Genomic DNA, 20,155 nt, shown 5'->3' with positions numbered 1-20,155 from the left:
TTTAGGACCGAGATGAGGTGAAATTTCTTCACCCAGAGAGTGATCGGCCTGTGGAATTCGCTGCCACAGAAAGTAGTTGAGGCCAAAACATGGATGTTTCCAAGAAGCAGTTGGATATTGCTCTTGGGCAAAAGGGATCAAAGGATATGGGGAAAACGGGATCCGGCTTTTAAGTTGGATGATCAGCCATGATAATGAATGGCAGAGTAGGCTTGAAGGGTCGAATGGTTCCTCCTGCTCCTATTTTTTATGTTTCTCTCCTGACACTAAACCATTCTCTCCAGTTTCCAGCCCCCTCCTAGCACAAACATTCTTGTCTCTCTGAGAATTATGATCAGTAACCCCCGGCCAGTCTTACCCTCTTACTCCTTAATTCTAATGTATTCTACTAACCACCAAACCTCTTTCTTACTGTGTTAAAGACTCTCATGTACTAATTGGGTTTTTAACTGAGGGTTTTTACTGAGGGGTTTATGTGGCCAGTTCTGCCAATGTTAGTCTAGAAAGCTGAGGCGTGAGGAATCAATCCATTGCCTGTAGCTATGAAAATATCAAGTAGTATACTTAGAGCTTGGATTAGTACTTGGAACTATGATGTTGTTGCCATTACAGAGACCTGGTTGAGGGAAGGGCAGGATTGGCAGCTAAACGTTCCAGGATTTAGATGTTTCAGGCGGGATAGAGGGGGATGTAAAAGGGGAGGCGGAGTTGCGCTACTGGTTCGGGAGAATATCACAGCTGTACTACGGGAGGACACCTCAGAGGGCAGTGAGGCTATATGGGTAGAGATCAGGAATAAGAAGGGTGCAGTCACAATGTTGGGGTTATACTACAGGCCTCCCAACAGCCAGCGGGAGATAGAGGAGCAGATAGGTAGACAGATTTTGGAAAAGAGTAAAAACAACAGGGTTGTGGTGATGGGAGACTTCAACTTCCCCAATATTGACTGGGACTCACTTAGTGCTCGGGGCTTGGACGGGGCAGAGTTTGTAAGGAGCATCCAGGAGGGCTTCTTAAAACAATATGTAGACAGTCCAACTAGGGAAGGGGCGGTACTGGACCTGGTATTGGGGAATGAGCCCGGCCAGGTGGTAGATGTTTCAGTAGGGGAGCATTTCGGTAACAGTGACCACAATTCAGTAAGTTTTAAAGTACTGGTGGACAAGGATAGGAGTGGTCCTAGGATGAATGTGCTAAATTGGGGGAAGGCTAATTATAACAATATTAGGCGGGAACTGAAGAACATAGATTGGGGGCGGATGTTTGAGGGCAAATCAACATCTGACATGTGGGAGGCTTTCAAGTGGCAGTTGAAAGGAATACAGGACCGGCATGTTCCTGTGAGGAAGAAGGATAAATATGGCAATTTTCGGGAACCTTGGATGACGAGTGATATTGTAGGCCTCGTCAAAAAGAAAAAGGAGGCATTTGTCAGGGCTAAAAGGCTGGGAACAGACGAAGCCTGCGTGGAATATAAGGAAAGTAGGAAGGAACTTAAGCAAGGAGTCAGGAGGGCTAGAAGGGGTCACGAAAAGTCATTGGCAAATAGGGTTAAGGAAAATCCCAAGGCTTTTTACACGTACATAAAAAGCAAGAGGGTAGCCAGGGAAAGGGTTGGCCCACTGAAGGATAGGCAAGGGAATCTATGTGTGGAGCCAGAGGAAATGGGCGAGGTACTAAATGAATACTTTGCATCGGTATTCACCAAAGAGAAAGAATTGGTAGATGTTGAGTCTGGAGAAGGGGGTGTAGATAGCCTCGGTCACATTGTGATCCAAAAAGACGAGGTGTTGGGTGTCTTAAAAAATATTAAGGTAGATAAGTCCCCAGGGCCCGATGGGATCTACCCCAGAATACTGAAGGAGGCTGGAGAGGAAATTGCTGAGGCCTTGACAGAAATCTTTGGATCCTCGCTGTCTTCAGGGGATGTCCCGGAGGACTGGAGAATAGCCAATGTTGTTCCTCTGTTTAAGAAGGGTAGCAAGGATAATCCCGGGAACTACAGGCCGGTGAGCCTTACTTCAGTGGTAGGGAAATTATTGGAGAGAATTCTTCGAGACAGGATCTACTCCCATTTGGAAGCAAATGGACGTATTAGTGAGAAGCAGCACGGTTTTGTGAAGGGGAGGTCGTGTCTCACTAACTTGATAGAGTTTTTCGAGGAGGTCACTAAGATGATTGATGCAGGCAGGGCGGTGGATGTTGTCTATATGGACTTCAGTAAGGCCTTTGACAAGGTCCATCATGGTAGACTAGTACAAAAGGTGAAGTCACACGGGATCAGGGGTGAGCTGGCAAGGTGGATACAGAACTGGCTAGGCCATAGAAGACAGAGAGTAGCAATGGAAGGATGCTTTTCTCATTGGAGGGCAGTGACCAGTGGTGTTCCACAGGGATCAGTGCTGGCACCTTTGCTCTTTGTAGTATATATAAATGATTTGGAGGAAAATGTAACTGGTCTGATTAGTAAGTTTGCAGACGACACAAAGGTTGGTGGAATTGCGGATAGCGATGAGGACTGTTGGAGGTTACAGCAGGATTTAGATTGTCTGGAGACTTGGGCGGAGAGATGGCAGATGGAGTTTAATCCGGACAAATGTGAGGTAATGCATTTTGGAAGGACTAACGCAGGTAGGGAATGTACAGTGAATGGTAGAACCCTCAAGAGTATTGAAAGTCAAAGAGATCTAGGAGTACAGGTCCACAGGTCATTGAAAGGGGCAACACAGGTGGAGAAGGTAGTCAAGAAGGCATACAGCATGCTTGCCTTCATTGGCCGGGGCATTGAGTATAAGAATTGGCACGTCATGTTGCAGCTATATAGAACCTTAGTTAGGCCACACTTGGAGTATAGTGTTCAATTCTGGTCGCCACACTACCAGAAGGATGTGGAGGCTTTAGAGAGGGTGCAGAAGAGATTTACCAGAATGTTGCCTGGTATGGAGGGCATTAGCTATGAGGAGCGGTTGAATAAACTCGGTTTGTTCTCACTGGAACGAAGGAGATTGAGGGGGGTCCTGATAGAGGTATACAAAATTGTGAGGGGCATAGACAGAGTGGATAGTCAGAGGCTTTTCCCCAGGGTAGAGGGGTCAATTACTAGGGGGCATAGGTTTAAGGTGAGAGGGGCAAGGTTTAGAGTAGATGTATAAGGCAAGTTTTTTACGCACAGGCTAGTGGGTGCCTGGAACTCGCTACCGGAGGAGGTGGTGGAAGCAGGGACGATAGTGACATTTAAGGGGCATCTTGACAAATACATGAATAGGATGGGAATAGAAGGATATGGACCCAGGAAGTGTAGAAGATTGTAGTTTAGTCGGGCAGCATGGTCGGCGCGGGCTTGGAGGGCCGAAGGGCCTGTTCCTGTGCTGTACATTTCTTTGTTCTTTGTAGTCTGGCTCACTTTGTACAAGATTAACCAACATGATTCCGAACACAAACTTTGCACCTCCTATGGTTTAGGGAGTGGGGGGTGTATCTGTGTGTGTGTGGGGGGGGGGGGGGGGGTTCAGGATGGGGTGCGTGTGGGGGGGGGGGGGGGGGAGGATGTAGTTAACCCTAAGGGGAAAATTTAAAGTACATTCCATCCTTCTCCAGACACAAGACAAGAGCTCTAATTCAATGGCTGCTCCGGAACAATACACAATGGTATTGTTATCCATATATCCTGCACTCAACCAAGCAGCCGCCAACATAGCACGATGATCCTGAAGTGTGATGCAGCATCACTATCTATGTCAACATGTTAGGACCTTAGACAAATGAAATGTACAGCACTTCGGAACAGGAGGGGGAATGCAGCCATTTCAACCAGTTTGGTTATTCGATTAGATTTTGGATGGCCGATACTTTTGGCGGGGTTCTCCCGCAACTGGCCGGATGGCCCGACACCGGTGCCAAGAGTGGTGCGAACCACTCCGGCGTCGGGCTGACCGGAAGGTGCGGAATCCTCCGCATTTCTGAGGGCTAGGCCGGCACCAGAGGAGTTGGCGCCGTGCCAACCGGCGGCGAATGGCCGGCGCAAGTTAGCACATGCTCAGAACCGCCAGCATGGTTCCGCGCATGCACAAACCGGCCGGCGTGTTTCCTGCACATGCGCAGGAGGCTTCTTCTGCGCGGCGGCCATGGCGGAGTCCTACAGAGGCCGGCGCGGAAGGAAAGAGTGCCCCCACGGTACAGGCCCGCCTGCAGATCGGTGGGGCCCGATCGCGGGCAAGGCCACCGTGGGGGCCCCCCTGGGGCCGGGTTCTCCCCGTTTCCCCCCCCCCCGAGGACTCACCTAGCCGGCCGACAAGCCAGGTCCCGCCGTGATGGACCATGTCCATTTTACGCCGGCGGGACTGGCCAGGAAACGATGGCTTCTCGGCCCATCGGGGCCCGGAGAATTGCCGGGGGGGGGGGCGCTGCCAACGCCCCCGACCGGCGCGGCGTAAACCCAGCCCCCGCCCGAAAACCAGCACCGGAGAATACGGCAGCCAGCGTCGCAGCGGCTGGGTGAGATTCGCGCCGCCTCCCCCTCCCCCCAGGGATTCTCTGATCTGGCGGGGCGTCGGAGAATCCCGCCCCCAAACTCAATTTATCCACCTTAGCTTCTCACCTCTGATACCCTTACCAGAGAAATCCATTTATTTCTCCTACTATAGCACTATTTTCACTAGCCTTCGTGGTCCCTCATTACAAAACTTAAGCATTCTATAGACTCCGGAAGAGTTCCAATGGATTGGAAGGTAGTTGTTGTAACACCACTTTTGAAAAAAGGAGGGAGAGAGAAAACAGGGAATTCTAGACCGGTTAGCCTGACATCGGTGGTGGGGAAAATGCTGGAGTCAATTATAAAGAATGAAATAACTGAGCATTTGGAAAGTGGGGACAGGATCGATCCAAGTCAGCTTGGATTCTCTAAAGAGAAATCATGCTTGACAAATCTTATGGAACTTTTTGAGGATGTGACCAGTAGAGTGGACAAGGGTGAACAGTGGATGTTGTGTATCTGGACTTTCAAAAGGCTTTTGACAAGGTCCCACAAAAGAGATTAGTGAGCAACATTAAAGCTCATGGTATTGGAAATAATGTATTGATATGGATAGAGAACTGGTTGGCAGACAGGAAGCAGAGAGTGGGAATAAACAAGTCCTTTTCAGAGTGACTAGTGGGGTACCGGAGGGTTCAGTGCTGGGGCCCCAGCTGTTCACAATATACATTAATAATTTGGATGAAGGAATTGCAATATCTCCAAATTTGCAGACGGCACTATGCTGGATGCCAGTGCGTGCTGTGAGGACGATGCTAAGAGGCTGCAGGGTGACTTGGACAGGCTGGCTGAGTGGGCAAATACTTGGCAAATGCAATATAATGTGGGTAAATGTGACGTTGTCCACTTTGGTGGCAAAAACAGGAAGGCAGATTATTATCTGAATGGTGGCATTTTAGGAAAAGGGGAAGTGCAACAAGACCTGGGTGTGATGGTGGGACAGTCGCTGAAGGGTGGCATGCAGGTACAGCAGGCGGTGAGGAAAGCTAATGGCATGTTGGCCTTCACAGCGAGAGGATTTGAGTGTAGGAGTCGGGATGTCTTGCTGAAGTTAAAAGGGGCCTTGGTGAGGCCACACCATGAGTATTGTGGCAGTTTTGGTCTCCTAGTTTGAGGAAGGACATTCTTGCTATTGAGGGTGTCCAGCGAAGGTTCACCAGACTAATTCCCGGGATGTCAGGGCTGACATATGAAGAAAAACTGGATCGACTGGGCTTGTACTCACTGGAGTTTAGAAGAATGAGAGGGGATCTCATAGAAACATATTGGGGACATCCAGAACTAGGGGTCACAGCCTAAGAATAAGCGGTAAGTCATTCTGAACTGAGATGAGGAAGAATTTCTCTCAGAGAGTTGAAAACTTGTGGAATTCTCCACCCCAGAAAGCTGTTGGGGCCGGTTCGTTGAATATATTCAAGAGGGAGCTGGACATGGTCCTTGCAGCTAAAGGGATCAATGGGTATGGAGGGAAAGCGGGAGTGGGATACTGAATTTGCATGATCAGCCATGATCATATTGAATGGCGGTAAAGGCGCGACGGGCCGAATGGCCTCCTGCTGCACCTGTTTTCTATGTTTCCATATCTGGGAGTATAGAGTCTCACATCCCCTAACCCTAAAAATACATTTCAGTCCTCTCCCCACCACACAGACTGGACATTCCTAAATTTAAGAAACACTGTGGTTTGTTTTTGCTAATAATCTTTCATGTGGAATCTTTTCAAACATGCTCTGCAAGTCTATATTTGTGTTTACCAATAGAAAGTATGTGGGTGGAGGAAGAGAATTAGAATAGACAATGTGTTATTCGTCATGTTAGCAATCTCTTCAAAAAACCAAACGATGACCTACTCATTCACAATACCTACTAACTCTCTGATTGGCTGATACCTATCCACCTGATTCATCACTCTGTCCTGACAAAAGATTTAATTAACTTCACAACCTTTGATATGAACGGACAGATCTGTAGTTTCTTGGTTTCTTTCTCCTTCTCACTTCATGGAGTGACCTTTGCAATTTTCAATCAATGGTACTCAGTGGTGGGGGGGCGGTGAGGGTGGTGGTTGGGGTGGTGGGGGGGGTGGCGGTGGCGGGGGGGTGGCGGTGGGTGGGGGGGTGGTGGTTGGGGGTAGGGGGGGTGACGGTGGGGGGTGGACGTGGTGGGGGGGTGGTGGTTGGGGTGGTCAGGGGGTGGCGGTGGCTGGGGTTGGGGGGGATGGCGGTGGGTGGGGGGTGGTGGTGGGGGGTAGGGGGGGTGATGGTGGGGGGTGGGTGTGGTGGGGGGGTGGGGGTTGGGGGTAGGGGGGGTGACGGTGGGGGGTGGGTGTGGTGGGGGGGTGGTGGTTGGGGTGGTCGGGGGGTGGCGGTGGGGGGTGGACGTGGTGGGGGGGTGGTGGTTGGGGTGGTCAGGGGGTGGCGGTGGCTGGGGTTGGGGGGGATGGCGGTGGGTGGGGGGTGGTGGTGGGGGGTAGGGGGGGTGATGGTGGGGGGTGGGTGTGGTGGGGGGGTGGGGGTTGGGGTGGTCGGGGGGTGGCGGTGGCGGGGGGGGTTGGCGGTGGGGGGGGTGACGGTGGGGTTGGGGGTGGTGGGGGGTGGCAGTGGGGGTGGCGGTGGCGGTGGCGGGGGGTTGGGGAGATGGCGGTGGGTGGCGGTGGGGGGTGGTGGTGGTGGGGGTGGTGGGGGGGTTGTGGTGGGGGGTGGTGGTGGGGGGTGGTGGTGGGGGGTGGTGGTGGGGGGGGTGGCAGGGGGGTGGTGGTGGGGGTGGCGGTGGCGGGGGGGTGGGGGTGGTGGGGGTGGCGGTAGTTGGGGTGCTGGGGGGGTGGCGGTGGGTGGGGGGGGTGGCAGTGGGGGGGTTGCGGTGGACTTCCCCTTACTTTACTAAAGTTCATAAATTCAAGGAGCAGAATTAGGCCATTCGGCCCATCGAGTCTGCTCTGCAATTCGATCCTGGCTGATCCCATCCTGGCCTGAACTCCATCGTCCTGCCCGATCTCCATAACCATTACCAATTAAAAATCTGCCCAACTCCTCCTTAAATTTATTCTGTCCCAGCATCCACTGCACTCTGGGGCTGCGAATTCCATGGATTCACAACCCTTTGGGAGAAGTAGTGTCTCCTCAACTCCGTTTTAAATTTGCCACCTCAGCAGGACATCGATAGGTTGGAGGTTTGGGCAGAGAAATGGCAAATGGAGTTTAAAGTGAACCCCCGCTGAACGGCCTCCAATGCCACGACATCTTAGGTGGATTGGCCATGATAAATTGCCCTTAGTGTCCAAAATTGCCCTTAGTGTTGGGTGGGGTTACTGGGTTATGGGGATAGGGTGGAGGTGTGGATCTTGGTAGGGTGCTCTTTACAAGAGCCTGTGCAGACTCGATGGGCTGAATGGCCTCCTTCTGCGCTGTAAATTCTATGAAATCTTTCCTCAAATAAGGGGACCAAAACTGTGCACAGTACTCCAGGTGCGGTCTTACCAATGCCGTGTATAGTTGCAACACTTCGTTACCGTTATACTCTATTCCTTTTGCTATAAATGCCAATATTCCATTCATTTTCACTTTATTACCTGCTGTACCTGCATTCTAGTTTTCTGTGACTCAGGAACGAGGACCCCCACCCAGATCCCTCTGCAATGGAGCACCCGGAGGTCTCTCCCCATTTAGATAATTTACCCTCTCATTTTACCTCACAAGCCAAGGATCTGGGTGAACACTGCTGCCTCACAGCTCCAGGGTCCTGGGCTCCACTCCGGCCTTGGGTGACTGTCTGTGTGGAGTTTTCACTTTCTCCCCATGCTTGCGTGGGTTTCCTCCGGGTGCTCCGGTTTTCTTCCACAATCCAAAGATGTGCAGATTAGGTGGATTGGCCATGATAAATTTCCCCTTAGTGTCCAGGGGTGAACAGGTGAGGTTATGGGGCTAAGGCGGGGGAGTGGGCTGAGGGGGGTGCTCAGTCAGAGGGTTGGTGCAGACTCGATGGGCCGAATGGCTTCCTTCTGCATTGTAGCAATTCCATGATGTGATTCTATTCTATGAGTCATGTGAAATTATCTTAAAATTCATGAAAGTGAAAAAGAATCCAAACAGGAACACTTCTTACCCATTGGTTGTCGGTCACTGGGCATCTTGAATATTTTGTTGTTGACTTTCACTTCCCCCTCCCTGTACTCGGGCTCTGATAATTGTAAATCTTTACAAAGTTTTGTTAAGATCTGGGTGGGCTTCAGAGAGTCACGCCATGCATTGTAACCTTGACTACAAATCAGACAGCAAAAGACACAATTAAACCATTTGGCTGAAAAACATATTTCACAATTGGTCACATTTGGTACTCAGCCTGAAACCATAATAATAATAATAATCTTTATTGTCACAAGTAGGCTTACATACACGGCAATGAAGTCACTGTGAAAATCCCCAAGTCGCCACATTCCGACTCCTGGTCGGGTACACGGACGGAGAATTCAGAATGTCCATTTCACCTAACAAGCACGTCTTTCGCTCAAACTGACAAGATGACGATCCCTGTTAATTGTCTAAATTAAATACTCTTGGTAGGCCCTGAGTAGCCAAATTTTAAAAAAAAAAATCAATCACTTTTATCCTGACAAGGAAGATATTTTAAACTCCAATAACCATTTCATATTCTCTAACTTTTCTTCATTAACTGTATATTGATGTATTAAAAGGCAGTCATAAACCAGGTGATTGTTTTGTATCTGGGTTAAATTATAAATTGTAAATTGATAGAATGGATTATTATTGAAAAGATTGGCGGATGTTGGTGGTGACATGCACATGGAGGTGGCACATTGGGTGGCTCCTGCTGAGCTTTTGGTTTTGGGCCTTTCGCACACAGTTTTTGGGGAAAATTTTGGGGATTATTTAATGGAAAGTCTGAGGCAACCGAAAGAGGTGGAAAACCCGGAAAAAGGGGACGAGAGAAGTCCGCCGGCGGGTTTGCTGGGGAGTTCAGCGGAAGGTAATATGGCAGGAACAGCCTCGCCGAGTGGGACCGCAGCCATTACGGTGGATACACTGGCCGAGGTGATGGCCGGGAGTTTGAGTGGCTCTTTCCAAGCACATAGACCGGCATCACAAGGGGATGATGACCTCGCTCAAGGAGTGGGTGGAGGAAGCCCTTGCCCCGATGAAGGCTCTGGGAAAGACGTCGATGGCGGTGTGGGAGCAAGGAGAGGTGTTGAAGGGGGTAGGGGAGGTATTGTTGCAGCTCAGCTCGATGGGTAAGGAGCTGTGGAGGGTGATGCAGAGTAACAAAGGGCTGCGAGCCAAAGTGGAGGAGCTGGAGAACAGGTCTCAAATACAGATCTCTTCTTGGTTTGAGAAGGGGTGGTTTAGGGCTGTGTGGTGATTGGTTGGGATTTGCTGCTTTTGGGTTTGAGAGATTACTGTGTTGGAGTTTGGAAGTGTGGTGGTATGCATTAGGGGTATTACGGTACCCTATGATGCCGAGAGGCTATTGGTGGATAGACGCTGGGTCCCAATTGGATCAGCCGCCTACTGGCTCCACCCAGTAAGCCGGAGTATAATAGCCCGGGCTCTCCCAGCAGCCGCGTTCTGTAACTGTGCTGCTGGGGAACAAGTCTGCGTAATAAAGCCATCGATTGACTCCCATCTCATCTCATCTCGTGAATGATTGATTGTGCTACAATTTATTACGCAAACTTTAAAGAACATGGAGCTCCGAATCACTCCGGAGTGTCTGCGAATCAGCCCCCACGCGGCAAACTCAGCGGCCACTTTTAAACACTGGTTAGCGTGTTTTGAAGGATACCTCCGAACGGCCACCTGCGTACCTACAGAGGACCAGAAAATGCAGGTCCTGCAATCCAGGGTGAGCCCGGAAATCTACACTCTCATAGAGGACGTGGACGATTTCCAGGTGGCGCTCGCCATGCTGAGAGGAATCTACGTTCGGCCCGTCAACCAGGTCTACGCACACCACCAGCTCGCGACGAGACGGCATATCCCCATGGAATCGCTGGGCGAATTCGACAGTGTGCTGTTAATACTGGGGAGAAATTGCAACTGCCCACCGGTTTCGGCTAATGAACGTACGGAGCTACTAATTCGGGATGCTTTCGTGGCAGGTATGCTCTCGCCCCAAATTCGCCAGCGATTGCTGGAAAGAGACTCACTAGGCCTCAAGGAGGCATGGGCCCTCGCTGCCTCGCTCGATGTGGCATCACAGAACGCCCGTGCCTACGCCCCCGACCGCGTGGCAGCCCCTTGGGCACCGTGGACCCCCGCCGCAACCGCCCCCCCCCGGCACCCTCCATCCCCCCACAGGCCTGTGCTGCCAGAGCGCCAGACCATCCGGGTGGGCCCTGCTGCTACTTTTACGGGCAAACGAAACACCCCCGACTGCGCTGCCCGGCCCGCTCAGCCCTCTGCAAAGGGTGTGGCAAAAAGGGGCACTTTGTAGCAGTGTGCCAGGCCCGGGTTTTCGCCGCAATCTCCGGGGGAGAACCAGGACCCCAACCTCAACCTCCCCAACGATCGATGTGCGGCCAACGGGCGCCGCCATCTTGGGTCCCGGACTCCATGCGGGAGGGATGGGCGCCGCCATTTTGTGCTCCCACAACTATGTACAATCAATGGGCGGCGCCACCTTGTCCACCTCTGACCGTGTGAGACCCGTGGACGCCGCCATCTTGGCTGACGGCTAAGGACCCCGGAATGGATGGCCCCACGGCGCCTGAGGAAAACGGCCCGATGCAGCAACAGCGACTGGCTTTGGTGACCCTGGACCAGTCGCGGCCCCGAACGCTCCAAACGGCAACAACGACGGTATTCATAAACGGGTACGAGATGCCCTGCCTGATCGACTCTGGGAGCATGGAGAGTTTTATACATCCCGATACGGTAAGACGTTGTTCCCTTCCGATCCACCCGAGTAATCAAAAGATATTCCTGGCAGCAAGGTCCCATTCTGTAAAGATCAAAGGGTTCTGCATCACGAACCTTATGGTGCAGGGGAGGGAGTTCAAGAACTACCGGCTTTACGTCCTTCCCCACCTCTGCGCTGCCACACTCCTGGGGTTGGATTTTCAGTGCAACCTCCAGAGTTTAACGTTTAAATTCGGCGGCCCTATACCCCCACTTACTATCTGCGGCCTCGCGACCCTCAAGGTCGACCTGCCTTCCCTGTTTATGAACCTCACCCCGGATTGCAAACCCGTCGCCGCCAGGAGCAGACGGTACAACGCCCAGGACCGAACATTTATCCGGTCAGAAGTCCAGCGGCTGCTGAGGGAAGGCATAATCCAGGCCAGCAACAGTCCCTGGAGAGCTCAGGTGGTGGTTGTAAAGACCGGGGAGAAGCAGAGGATGGTCATAGACTATAGTCAAACCATCAATAGGTACACGCAGCTGGATGCGAACCCTCTCCTCCGCATATCCGACATGGTCAATCGGATTGCACAGTAAGGTCTTTTCCACGGTGGACCTTAAGTCCGCCTATCACCAGCCCTCCATCCACCCGAGCGACCGCAAATACACTGCTTTTGAAGCAGATGGGCGGCTCTATCACTTCTTAAGGGTTCCATTCGGCGTCACTAATGGAGTCTCGGTCTTCCAACAGGAGATGGACCGAATGGTTGACTGGTACGGTTTGCGGGCCACGTTTCCGTACCTCGATAACGTCACCATCTGCGGCCACGACCAGCAGGACCACAACGCCAACCTCTGCAAATTCCTCCAGACAGCAAACGCCCTGAATCTCGCATACAGCAGGGAGAAATGCGTGTTTAGCACCGACCGTCTAGCCATCCTCGGCTCTGTAGTGCGAAATGGAGTTATAGGCCCAGACCCTGAACGCATGTGCCCCCTCATGGAGTCCCCCCTCCCTCACTGCTCCAAGGCCCTGAAACGCTGCCTGGGCTTTTTCTCTTATTACGCCCAGTGGGTCCCCAAATACACGGACAAGGCCCGTCCGCTAATTCAGTCCACTATCTTTCCCCTGTCGACAGAGGCCCGCCAGGCCTTCAACCGCATCAAAGCAGATATTGCAAAGGCCACGATGCACGCGATCGACGAATCCCTCCCCTTCCAAGTCGAGGGTGACGCACCGACGTAGCTCTGGCGGCCACCCTCAACCAAGCGGGCAGACCCGTGGCCTTTTTCTCAAGCACCCTCCACGCTTCAGAAATCCGCCACTCCTCAGTGGAAAAGGAGGCCCATAGTGGAAGCTGTGCGACATTGGAGGCATTATCTGGCCGGCAGGAGATTCACTCTCCTCACGGACCAACAGTCGGTTGCCTTCATGTTCGATAATGCACAGCGGGGCAAGATCAAGAACGACAAAATCTTGCGGTGGAGGATCGAACTCTCCACCTACAAATATGAGATCTTGTATCGTCCCGGAAAGCTGAACGAGCCGTCCGATGCCCTATCCCGCGGCACATGTGCCAACGCACAAGTGGACCGCCTCCGAGCCCTCCACGAGGACCTCTGCCACCCGGGGGTCACTCGGTTCTATCACTTCGTGAAGACCCGCAATCTGCTCTACTCCATCGAGGAGGTCAGAACAGCCACCAGGAACTGCCAAATCTGCGCAGAGTGCAAGCCGCACTTCTACAGGCCAGATAAAGCGCACCTAATAAAGGCTTCCCGCCCCTTTGAACGCCTCAGTCTGGACTTCAAAGGGCCCCTCCCCTCCACCGACCGCAACACGTACTTCCTGAATGGGGTTGACGGGTACTCCCGGTTCCCATTCGCCATCCCCTGCCCCGACATGACCGCGGCCACGATCATTAAAGCCCTCTGCACCATCTTTACACTGTTCGGTTTCCCCGCCTACATACATAGCGATAGGGGGTCCTCCTTCATGAGCGACAAACTGTGTCAATTCTTGCTCAGCAAAGGCATTGCCTCGAGCAGGACGACCAGTTACAACCCCCGGGGAAACGGTCAGGTAGAGAGGGAGAACGGAACGGTCTGGAAGACCGTCCTGCTTGCCCTACGGTCCAGAAATCTCCCAGTCTCCCGCTGGCAGGGCCCCTGGAGGGGCTACTTAGGGAGAGGCGAAGTCTCCAGATGGAATACGACCTGTTGACCACAGGGAAGGCAGAGGCACAGTGGAGGAAAGCACAGGGGGCGACGTACGAGTATAGGGAGAAGGCGAGCCGGATGCTGGCACATCAGCTCCGTAAGAGGATGGCAGCGAGGGAGATAGGTGGAGTCAAGGATGGACGGGGAACTACGGTGCGGAGTGCGGTGAAAGTAAATGAGGCATTTAAGGCCTTTTATGAGGAGCTGTACAGATCTCAGCCCCCAGCGGGGAAGAGGGGATGCGATGATTTCTGGATCAACTGAGGTTCCCGAGGGTGGAGGAGCAGGAGGTGGCTGGTTTGGGGGTGCCAATTGGGTTGGAGGAGCTGATTAAAGGATTGGGGAGCATGCAGGCGGGGAAGGCCCCGGGACCAGATGGGTTCCCGGTTGAGTTTTACAGGAAGTATGCGGACCTGTTAGCCCCGTTGCTGGTGAGGACTTTCAATGAGGCAAGGGAGGGGGGGACCCTGCCCCCGACAATGTTCGGGGCGTTGATTTCTCGGATCCTGAAGCGGGACAAGGACCCACTGCAATGTGGGTCGTATCGGCCGATTTCGCTCCTTAATGTGGATGCTAAGTTGCTGGCAAAAGTGCTGGCTACGAGGATTGAGGATTGTGTCCCGGGGGTGATTCATGAGGACCAGACGGGATTTGTAAAGGGCAGGCAGCTAAACACCAATGTGTGGAGGCTCCTAAACGTGATTATGATGCCATCGGTGGAGGGAGAGGCGGAGATCGTGGCAGCTATAGACGCGGAGAAGGCCTTTGGCCGAGTGGAGTGGGAGTATCTCTGGGAAGTGCTGCGGAGGTTTCAGTTTGGGGAGGGGTTTATCAGTTGGGTTAAGCTCTTATATAGAGCCCCGGTGGTGAGTGTGGTTACGAATCGGCGGAGGTTGGAGTATTTTCGGCTGTATCGAGGGACGAAGCAGGGGTGCCCCCTGTCCCCCCTGTTGTTTGCATTAGCAATTGAGCCTTTGGCCATGGCATTAAGGGAGTCCAGGAAATGGAGGGGGGTGGTCCGAGGGGGAGAGGAGCATCGGGTGTCGCTGTACGTGGACGACCTGTTGCTGTATATGGCAGATCCAGTGGAGGGGATGGTGGAGGTCATGCAGATCCTAAGGGAGTTTGGGGACTTCTCGGGCTATAAACTCAATGTAGGGAAAAGTGAGCTCTTCGTGGTGCATCCAGGGGACCAGGGAAGAGGGATAGACGACCTCCCGTTGAGGAGGGCGGAAAGGAGTTTTCGGTACTTGGGGATCCAGGTAGCTAGGAGTTGGGGGGCCCTGCACAAACTTAATTTGACGCGGCTGGTGGAGCAGATGAAGGAGCACTTCAAAAGATGGGATGTGTTGCCACTCTCGCTAGCGGGCAGGGTACAGTCGATTAAAATGATGGTCCTCCTGAGGTTTCTTTTTGTGTTCCAGTGCCTTCCTATTATGATCACCAAGGCCTTTTTTAAGCGGGTAGGTAGGAGCATCATGGGTTTTGTGTGGGCAAACAAGACCCCGAGGGTAAGGAGGGGGTTTCTGGAGCGTAGTATGGACAGAGGAGGGCTGGCGTTGCCGAATCTGGGTGGCTACTATTGGGCAGCCAACGTGGCGATGATCCGTAAGTGGGTAATAGAGGGAGAGGGGGCGGCATGGAAGAGGTTGGCGATGGCACCCTGCAAACGAACAAGCCTGAGGGCGCTGGTGACGGCACCGCTGCCGCTCTCGCCGACAAGGTACACCACGAGTCCGGTGGTGGCGGCAACGGTAAAGATCTGGGGGCAGTGGAGACGACACAGGGGTGAGATGGGAGCCTCGGTGTGGTCCCCGATCAGAGATAACCATCGGTTTGCCCCAGGAAGGATGGACGGGGGATTTCAGAGCTGGTATCGGGCAGGGATCAGAAGGATGGGGGACCTGTTTATAGACGGGACGTTTGCGAGCCTAGGGGCGCTGGAGGAGAAGTTTGGGATACCCCCGGGAAATACGTTCAGGTACATGCAGGTGAGGGCGTTTGTGAGGCGGCAGGTGGGGGAATTCCCGTTGCTCCCGGCACAGGGGATTCAGGACAGGGTGATTTTGGGTGTATGGGTCGGAGAAGGCAAGGTTTCGCCGATATATCAGGAGATGAAAGAAGAGGAGGAGGCTTCGGTAGAGGAGCTGAAGGGCAAATGGGAGGAGGAGTTGGGGGAGGAGATTGAAGACGGTTTGTGGGCTGATGACCTGAGTAGGGTTAATTCCTCTTCCTCGTGTGCCAGGCTTAGCCTGATACAGTTTAAGGTTATTCACAGAGCGCATATGACGGGGGCGAAGCTGAGTAGGTTCTTTGGGGTGGAGGACAGATGTGGGAGGTGCTCGGGAAGCCCGGCGAATCACGCCCACATGTTCTGATCGTGCCCGGCACAGGATGGGTTCTGGAGGGGTTTCGCGAGGACTATGTCTAAGGTGGTGAAAGTCCAGGTCAAGCCAAGTTGGGGGCTGGCACTATCTGGGGTGGCGGACGAGCCGGGAGTGCAGGAGGCGAAAGAGGCCGGTACCCTGGCCTTTGCGTCCCTGGTAGCCCGGCGGAGGATCTTGCTATTATGGAAGGACGCGAAGCCCCCCAGTGTGAATGCCTGGATAAATAACATGGCAGGGTTCATCAAGTTGGAGAGGATAAAGTTTGCCTTGAGAGGGTCTGCGCAGGGGTTCTACAGGCGGTGGCAACCGTTCCTAGACTATCTTGCGGAGCGTTAGAAGGAGGTCGGTCAGCAGCAGCAGCAACCTTGGGGGGGGGGGGGGGGGGGGGGGGGGTCTCTTCCGGGGGGGGAGGGGGGTATATGGGTGGGCGGGGAAGAGGGCTTTCCTAGGGGCACTTGAAAAAGGAAAAACATAAACATAGGGGAGAGTCAATATGTGCGGGAGGAACCCACTGTACAAGTTCTGTATTCTGTTGGATTGTTATGTTTATGTTTTGTTCTGCTCCTTCCCTTTTTCTTTTCTGTTACGGGGGTGGGGGGTGGGGGGGGGGTGGGGGGGGGGGGGGGTGGGAGGGGGGGGTTTAATTGGTTGAAAATTTTTGTTGGAAAAAACTTTGAATAAACATATTTTAAAAAAAAAGAAAATGTATCCAGGAATACACCTTGTTCACATGGGAGTAGAATGAAAACTCTTTACTCCTTGGCCTCCCAAATCCCTACTTTAAATGTGTCTCCTGTAACATAGCCACGTCCGCCTTCAGTTCCCGCAAGTGCGCGAACACACGGGCCCATTTGACTGGCCCACTCAGGTCTCCGAACATTCCACGTGACCAGCCTGGTCGGGGGGCATCCAGATGACGAAGGCACAGCAGATCGCCACAAAGCGGGTGACCCTCTGGGGTCTGTACTGTACAACCCCGATGATGTACCATCAATTACCACGAGACGAGAATGGTGAAACAATCGAGGCTTTATTGCACAAAATGTTGTGCCTCCTGTAGCTGGAACCAGAATGGCTGCAGCACCGGAGAGCACACACTTTTATACCCCGCCTACTGGGCGGAGCCAGCAGGTAGGGATTTACTGTAGTACTTGTAATACACGTGCAGTGCCGTAATACATACAATATATGTTCTGTCGGGTTTATCACACCCGACAGAACATCCAGGCATCAGAGCTGCATTTTCAGCAGGCAATGCAACATTCAATGACAGCACGGTTGTCAGCGTGGGCCTCATTATAACGGGTCTCCACACCAGTGTCATCAGCCATGACCTCAGTGGGTACCCCTTGATCCCCATGAGACAACCCGTAATCCTGGGGTGGTCCTCGAAGACACTGGGGATCTCAGTGCCCCAGGATGTAGCTGTCATGCACGGTCCCCGTGTAGCAGGCACACATGTGCATGATTTGGAGGTAGTGTTGAGCACAATCTGAACATTCAGGGAGTGGAACCCCTCCCTGTTAATATCGGGCACATGGCATGCTCTAATGCCCCGGTGCGTGGATGGTGACATGCGGCCATACATTACTCACTGGACCTGGGGCATCCCGGCAATAGTGGCAAATCCGGCAGCGCGGGCGTCTTGCTGGGCCTGATCCAGGTGGAAGGTGATACAGTCAGATGCACGGGCGTAAAGAGCACCTTCAGGATGTGCCTATGAGCTGATGACTGTAAAATACGACACAGGTCTTCACTTGAGCCCTGGAATGACCTGGTGACGTTGAAATGTAGGACTGCCGTGACCTTCACAGCCTCGGGAATAGGTGTCCTCTGCCTCCACAGGGTGCCATGTCCTAGAGGATGTGGCACAAGTGCTGCCCTATCTCTCTGTTAATCCCTCATTTGAAATAGCCTTCAGCTGTGAAGCTAGAGGCTGCTCACAGTCAAAGGGGGTGAAATGGACTTTCAGGAGAAAAGCTACAGCGGGGCTCTGTCCAATGAGTGAAGAGAGGTGCGTGCTGATTACGCACAACACTGACTGAGAGAGCCGTGCGTTCCCCATGTCTAATCAAAAGTAAATATTTATTTTGTTTACACTTAAAGTTGATATTTCTATTAATATATAAATGATTAAGCATTTTCTATAACTTGTTATGAAATATTCAATGTATATTAAATATATTCAATCTTATTCATGCGTCATAGTTGGTGAACAAGCCCGATGAAGGTGGGCAAGCTACCAATTCACTGGCCGAGGTCTACCATCAGTCTGCCCAGACCAGGGGCCCAGGCCAGAGACCCAGGCAAGGGGCCCAGGCCAGGGTGAATGGAAAACTGTGGCCTCTGAATGAAAGATTGTGCAATATTATCAGGGGCTTGCTTAAATGAAATGTTAAAATTTAATGAAACATCTTTTTTCTGAGCCTAGTCTTCCCACGTCAGACATCGATACAGCGCTCTGATTTATCTAACTGGTTTATCTGATTTATCTAACTGGTTTATGTTGGAAGGTTGGTGTGTTAGTTCTATAAACATACTTACGCGTCATATTGTGTTGGCAGTCCACACTGAGCTCGGTATTTACTATAGTATCGATTCTCCAGGTCAAGTTTAGTTTCTCCAATCAGATCATCCTTTCCAACCATATCATGATCAAATATTGAAACAGTGAGCTCCGTCTCCGTCGGAAATGCAACAGTCATTTCAAACACTCTGAGAACATTTAAGAGAAATATATTTATCAATTAAAGATTTCATACACATTGTAATTAAGGAATTCAAGGTTACAGAATTTGGAATTACTTGGATCAACTTGATTGTGTACGTTCGAGTGGAAATAATGAGCCCTTTAAAGATTATAAAATATGATCTGTTTTATTTTCATTCAGTAATGTATTTTCTGGCAGGTTTACAGTTTGAGCTTCATGAAATTGATCTCGAATTGATCAGGTAGCGTTTTCTTGAACAATTTCCTCTTTTGGTTAATTCTCAGATAAACAACCCACTTTACCACAATCAGACGTATGTTTATCTGTGGAACTGCTTCTGAGACGTCAAAACTCAAACATTAAACTCATAACAAATCTTTGAAATATATTTCTTTCTTTGAGAATCCAAAGCACACAACATATTGCAGACTTAGAGATATTTTAAAGTCTGACTGTGTACGCTAAGAATTATTCTGAAGAGATTTATGATGCCCGTCAATAACCATATTCATTATTCCACTGAACTGATTCTTTCCCCCAGATGAATGTTTCAATAGTTTTGTTTTATACCCTGTGTGTATTTACCATTTCCATGTGGTCAGTGCCAGAAGACAACCTGAGGCCCTTTCCTGAGCTGAACTATTATTAAAGATAACACAGAAAACTCAAATTTATCAACAAAAATATTTCATTTGATTCAGCATTTTACTGAATCAGATTAAAAACCAGTATTAAATACTCACTCTCCAAAGACAGGATTCAGTTGTTTGGGGATATAACGATCCTTACTGTCCTGGACTTGTTCACCTATTTTAACCACAATGTAGGGGTCGGACTTTCCATTGGGGTCACTGGGAGCAAGGTCAGCTGCCTTGGAGGAAAAGAGTATTTAGTTTGGAAATTCATAGAAAATTGACAAAAGTACTGATAGGACCATTTTTGTTTTACTTTTGTGCCCAAGAACGAAGCCTTTCTAGGCTTGGGTGCTCAGTGAGCACTGTGTTCGAGGAAGGCGACTGAGAGTGATTCTACCTGTCTTTGTCATTTCATCTTCAGACTCTGCCCCATAGAAAGTTCCAGATACCCTGACGTCAGGCTCCTGTTAAACCACCTCCACCTCAGTCAGGGAAATGGACTGGTTAAATGGGCAAGCCCAAGGTGAGTGCTGAGATGGCATTATGCAGGTTTAGGGGGGGCAACAGCAGAAAAGGCAGCTGTCAGCATTACCCCCCCCCCCCCCCCCCCCACCATGAGTGTGTTGGATAAGGGACCTCTCCCCCCCATGGTGATGTCAATCAACCATGACAAGATTTACTTATTGTCTTATTGTGCAAGAGGCCCCCCCACCCATCGCTAGGTTAATAGTAGCGGTGGCGGGATGAGACCGCTATCTGGACATTAACTGTCCCTGGGGCGTCGAATGGTGATGGGACGAGGCGGCTGTCCGCAGGT

At 51.6% G+C, this 20,155-nt stretch overlaps 1 protein-coding gene across 1 annotated transcript in view; it reads right to left on the bottom strand.

The window, feature by feature from the left end:
• fer1l4 (fer-1 like family member 4) overlaps positions 1 to 20,155 on the bottom strand; it is a 527,478-nt gene that overhangs the window by 82,738 nt on the left and 424,585 nt on the right. The window contains exons 36-38 of the mRNA XM_072515422.1: positions 19,447 to 19,574; positions 18,537 to 18,707; positions 8,633 to 8,787 (exon numbers count right to left, since the gene is read on the bottom strand). Of these exons, the coding sequence (XP_072371523.1) occupies positions 8,633 to 8,787; positions 18,537 to 18,707; positions 19,447 to 19,574 (454 nt within the window). The remainder of the gene's footprint in view (positions 1 to 8,632; positions 8,788 to 18,536; positions 18,708 to 19,446; positions 19,575 to 20,155) is intronic.

The sequence above is a fragment of the Scyliorhinus torazame genome, chromosome 8 (assembly GCF_047496885.1).
Source record: "Scyliorhinus torazame isolate Kashiwa2021f chromosome 8, sScyTor2.1, whole genome shotgun sequence".
NCBI lineage: Eukaryota > Metazoa > Chordata > Chondrichthyes > Carcharhiniformes > Scyliorhinidae > Scyliorhinus > Scyliorhinus torazame.
The sequence above is the reverse complement of the archived record's forward strand: the minus strand, read 5'-3'. Positions and strand labels throughout refer to the sequence as shown.